General features: G+C 38.4%; 1 protein-coding gene across 1 annotated transcript in view; it reads right to left on the reverse strand.

Moving 5' to 3' along the window:
• Window positions 1–542: 542 nt before the first annotated feature.
• Window positions 543–4,120, reverse strand: part of LOC109963391 (adhesion G-protein coupled receptor G2-like) — a 6,041-nt gene continuing 2,463 nt past the window's right edge. Inside the window, exons 8-11 of the mRNA XM_020605895.1 lie at window positions 3,975–4,109; window positions 1,631–1,736; window positions 819–1,147; window positions 543–655 (exon numbers count right to left, since the gene is read on the reverse strand). Of these exons, the coding sequence (XP_020461551.1) occupies window positions 543–655; window positions 819–1,147; window positions 1,631–1,736; window positions 3,975–4,109 (683 nt within the window). The remainder of the gene's footprint in view (window positions 656–818; window positions 1,148–1,630; window positions 1,737–3,974; window positions 4,110–4,120) is intronic.

Raw genomic sequence — 4,120 nt, forward strand, 5'->3', positions numbered from 1 at the left:
TTTATATTTATGTTTAAACTCGTCAATTCTATTACTATTTTTTATGTCCACACTTAAATTATTCCATAGTTTTACCCCACTTATGGAAATACAAAATCTTTTTTTGGTTGTACATATAGCATGAATTTTTAAATTTAACTGACCCCTTAAATTGTATCCCCCTTCCCTTTCATTAAATAGTTTTTGAATTCCACCAGGTAATAAATTGTTCCTAGCTTTATACATAAACACAGCAGTCTTATATCCCACTAAATCAATTTTTTTTTTTTAACAATTTAGACTGTATGAAAGCTCCATTGGTGTGATCCCTGTACCCCATCTTATGCACAATTCTTATTGCTCTTTTGTATAATATATACAATGGTTGAAGTGAGCTTTTGTATGTATATCCCCAGTTTTTACTTTTCATATTGATATTGGAAGGGTTAAAAGTAAGAGGTACTGGTGCTATGGTTACATCAGTAGGGATTATCAGGGGAGGCAGCACTACCCAGAGGATGTATCACAGCTTTATCATCCAGACTAATGCCAGGAAAGGAGGTCTAATCAGATTTTATTTCTGAAGTCTTCACGGGTGTTGAAGTCATCCTGTCCTCCAGATCTCTTTTCCTCTTCTTCTTCACTGATTGACAGATCCACAGGAAGATGAAGAAACCTTGACAAGAAACACATATAAGCTGTTAAACACAAGCTGAACCGACCCATGCAATAAATCTGACAGCATACAGGCTGGTTTCAAAATCCTCCCAGATGAACAGCATTCAAATAAAATAAGCATGCAGCCAATCAAAAATTAAAAACATAAACTGACAGCAGACCTTGTGTGGAGTTGAAGATGCAGAAAAGGTATAGGATAGGGTAACTGATGTATCCTGAGCCCAGGAAGGCCAGACCCCAGGTGGTCCCCATCAGGCAGGTAAGACCCAGCACAGTGAGGCCACTCCTGCAGGATTCCTTGAACCTATCTGAGTCATTCCAAGTCTTTCCCTTAGTTTCTGCTTTAAGTTTTGAGTTGCTGCTAGACACTTTTTTCATCCTAATGATGCTAGAGGCCACTGCCACCAATATGCCAGAGTTGAAAATGAATACAACAGTAAAATACACTAGGTTTAAGGAGTAGAAGAAGGTGTCATCTGTAATCCAGCAGCTGTGGGACAGTTAAAAAACCCAAAAGACTGTCAGAGTATACTTTCATAACATGACACAAAAAACAGATCATCTCCAGACATTTTATATTCAGCACATTCCATTGGCAGTATATGAGGTACATGAGCTACACAAGCTAAAACTAATGCAATTTAATATAATAATTCCTCCCTTCATAAAGGTGATAGTGCTCCGTTTTTGTTCAAACTGATTTAGAGAGGTGCTGATGCAACTACATGATTATTTTGGAAGATGTAGTTTGCAGTACTGTTTTGAATTGTATTGTGATATACTGACAAGTATCTCTATTATTCTGTCCACCCTATTTATATTACTAGGCCACTTAAAAGAAACACCTCTCTAATGCACTATGCCTGTTAGCAACTGTAAACTGCACATATGATTTTTTTAAATGTGTTTGGATTGATATTGAAATGATGGATTATGTCTGTTTTCTTGCTAAAACCAATAAAACTTTACTTACATGGCATTTGTTTGATTAGTATCCGCCATGGTCATCCTTGTAACTCCATAAAACTGTTTAAAATCCTTCAATCCCAAAGACACTGCCACTATTACACCAGGGATCCCTGAACGTCACACACACACACACACACACATACCTGATGGACTTTTCATATATCAAATACACACAATACATTATGTCATAACAGAAAATCTTGTTAAATCGACATTTCTAACAGTCTTAGACTATAGTGACACATTATGCATGCATTAGACTCATTACTCTACAGACTTGACCCTGTCTATAGTTCCTCCTTGAATGCAGGAACAGGAAGTCATCACAGTTTATATTTTATATTGGTTAACTTGATGGACATCACTAATAATTACATCAACACTTCAGATGTATCTTTCGATTTCGAAAACTATCCTTGGAAAACGTCCTGGTTATCTTTGTGAAAAGTTTTTTCTTGCTTCCAGTAACTATCAGACCTGACTGTCCAGGTGGATTACAGTACAGATTACAGTATAGCTAAAGTCTAGTTTGAGTTTGGAAAAACTGCATTTCCTTTTATGGACCTTGGGTGCAAAAAAATCTACAAGAGAAACTTCAAATGGAAACATTTCTCCCTTATAAGATACAGTATTAAAATATCATATTGAAAATACTTCAGGAGGAATGTAAATGTAACAGTTTTAAATAATGAGACCTTATTCTTATATTTCATAGATCATACCTTACTGTGTATTATGTGAATGATACAGTATGTATGATGTATGTTATATTATTGTGACTCTCTTATGTTGTCAGGGCCGCTCAGCAGCTGCTGCCTCTCCTCCACCTTTCTCTCCTCTATTTTCTTGATCTGCAAGATTCTGCACCTCAGCTGTGTTGCAGTCGGTAATTGGCGACGCGTTTGTCGGTGCACACAGCTGGGGTGCATCCCGCTGATTAGTTTTCCTCCTTATTTATACCTTGGGCAGACGCTTGGCCTGGATCATTGCGACATTTAACGGACAATACTTACCCAAAGTAAGATAAATGTTATGTTTGACCCGCATTTTTTTAGACATGTTGAAGATGCTACGCTGACAGTTCCTGTGCATTTTGGCTTGACCTTATCACGCTAATTATGCAGTTAGCAATATGTCCTCTTGTCTTCCACGCTGACAGTCTCTGTGCTGTGGATTACATTGTGTACGTTGGTTCTTTTTGTTCACCTGTCCGTTCTCATCCTTTGCTATCCTAGTTCCTGTCGTTAGTTTGTGTGTTTACCGTCCTGGTCTCCTTAGTCATCACTGCCCTTCCCTGGTTGTATGTATTATGGACCCTGTTATGTTGTCATTTTGTTGTTCTTATCCCATTAAACCACCTTTTTTGTACTAGCACCTGGGTCAGCTATCTTGAGTCCAACCCCTGTTCTCCCTCACCCTCATGGTGAGGGGGACTAAACCATAACATATGTTGCCATTTTGGCTAGGTCTGTCTTGCAAAAGAGATGTATCTCAAGAGAGTTCCTGGTTAAATAAAGGCTAATAGGTCTCAATCACCAGAACTAGAGGGTTTCCTTTTTATGCCACACCAATGATTAACAATTATACAATATATAAATGTAGCCAGGTGGTAAACATATACTAAGGGGAGATAAATAAATAACTCTGTTGTTTTCCACTGATGGTGAAAGGTTCCCTAAATGTTTTTAACATTCCAAATGTCATGTAATGTTTATGGTTTTCATGTTAATGTAACACAGTTCAATTTTGGTGATATGTAAAAGTAACCTACAGTAGGCTATTGGAGTTTAATGCTACCTAGTATCTTGGCCACTAGATGGCAGTATTGACAGGTGTACATTCCGCCAGAACTTGACCAAATGCACTGTGGTCCCTTCTTTCTTTTACACTGGACTTAGCTTGAGAGTGGAGCACCGTGAGTTGATCAACCTATATGCCGATGGTGCTGGTGGTGGTGTGTCCAACATAGAGCTGGTGAGCTTTTGGCGGGATCCCACTGCCATATTTTGTTACCCTTTTTTTTTGTTGTTACTCCGTATTTTGTTTTTCATGTTCAAATAAAACGTGACCTGCTGAATTTTGAAGCTGCAAGGACCCCATTAATTGTGTCCCGTGCGGCAACCATTTTACCCGAATTACATAAGGAAAAACATCAAAGACAAAGCCAAGACCCATACTGTCAACTTCTAGCTAATGTCTGGATAAGTAGCTTTCTGTGGAACAGAAGTTTACTCATAAAAAATCCTTTAGTGTCTCATAAAAAACAGAAACATGTTTCTAGTGTAATCATGTTAGTCAACACACACTGAATGCCACATCAGCGTACTGTAGGTGCTTGAAACACTCACCCCATCCGGCAAGAGACAGCTTAGCCAGGTAGTGTTTGTAGTAGGTGTTGAACACCTTTATCAGCAGTAGGTAGAGGTGAAGTCCCTCAATTGCCATCCAGGTAAAACAGCAGAGCAAGGAGTAATGCATAAGTGCTGCAACAAGC

This window comes from Monopterus albus, unplaced genomic scaffold (assembly GCF_001952655.1).
Source record: "Monopterus albus unplaced genomic scaffold, M_albus_1.0 scaffold73.1, whole genome shotgun sequence".
Lineage (NCBI taxonomy): Eukaryota > Metazoa > Chordata > Actinopteri > Synbranchiformes > Synbranchidae > Monopterus > Monopterus albus.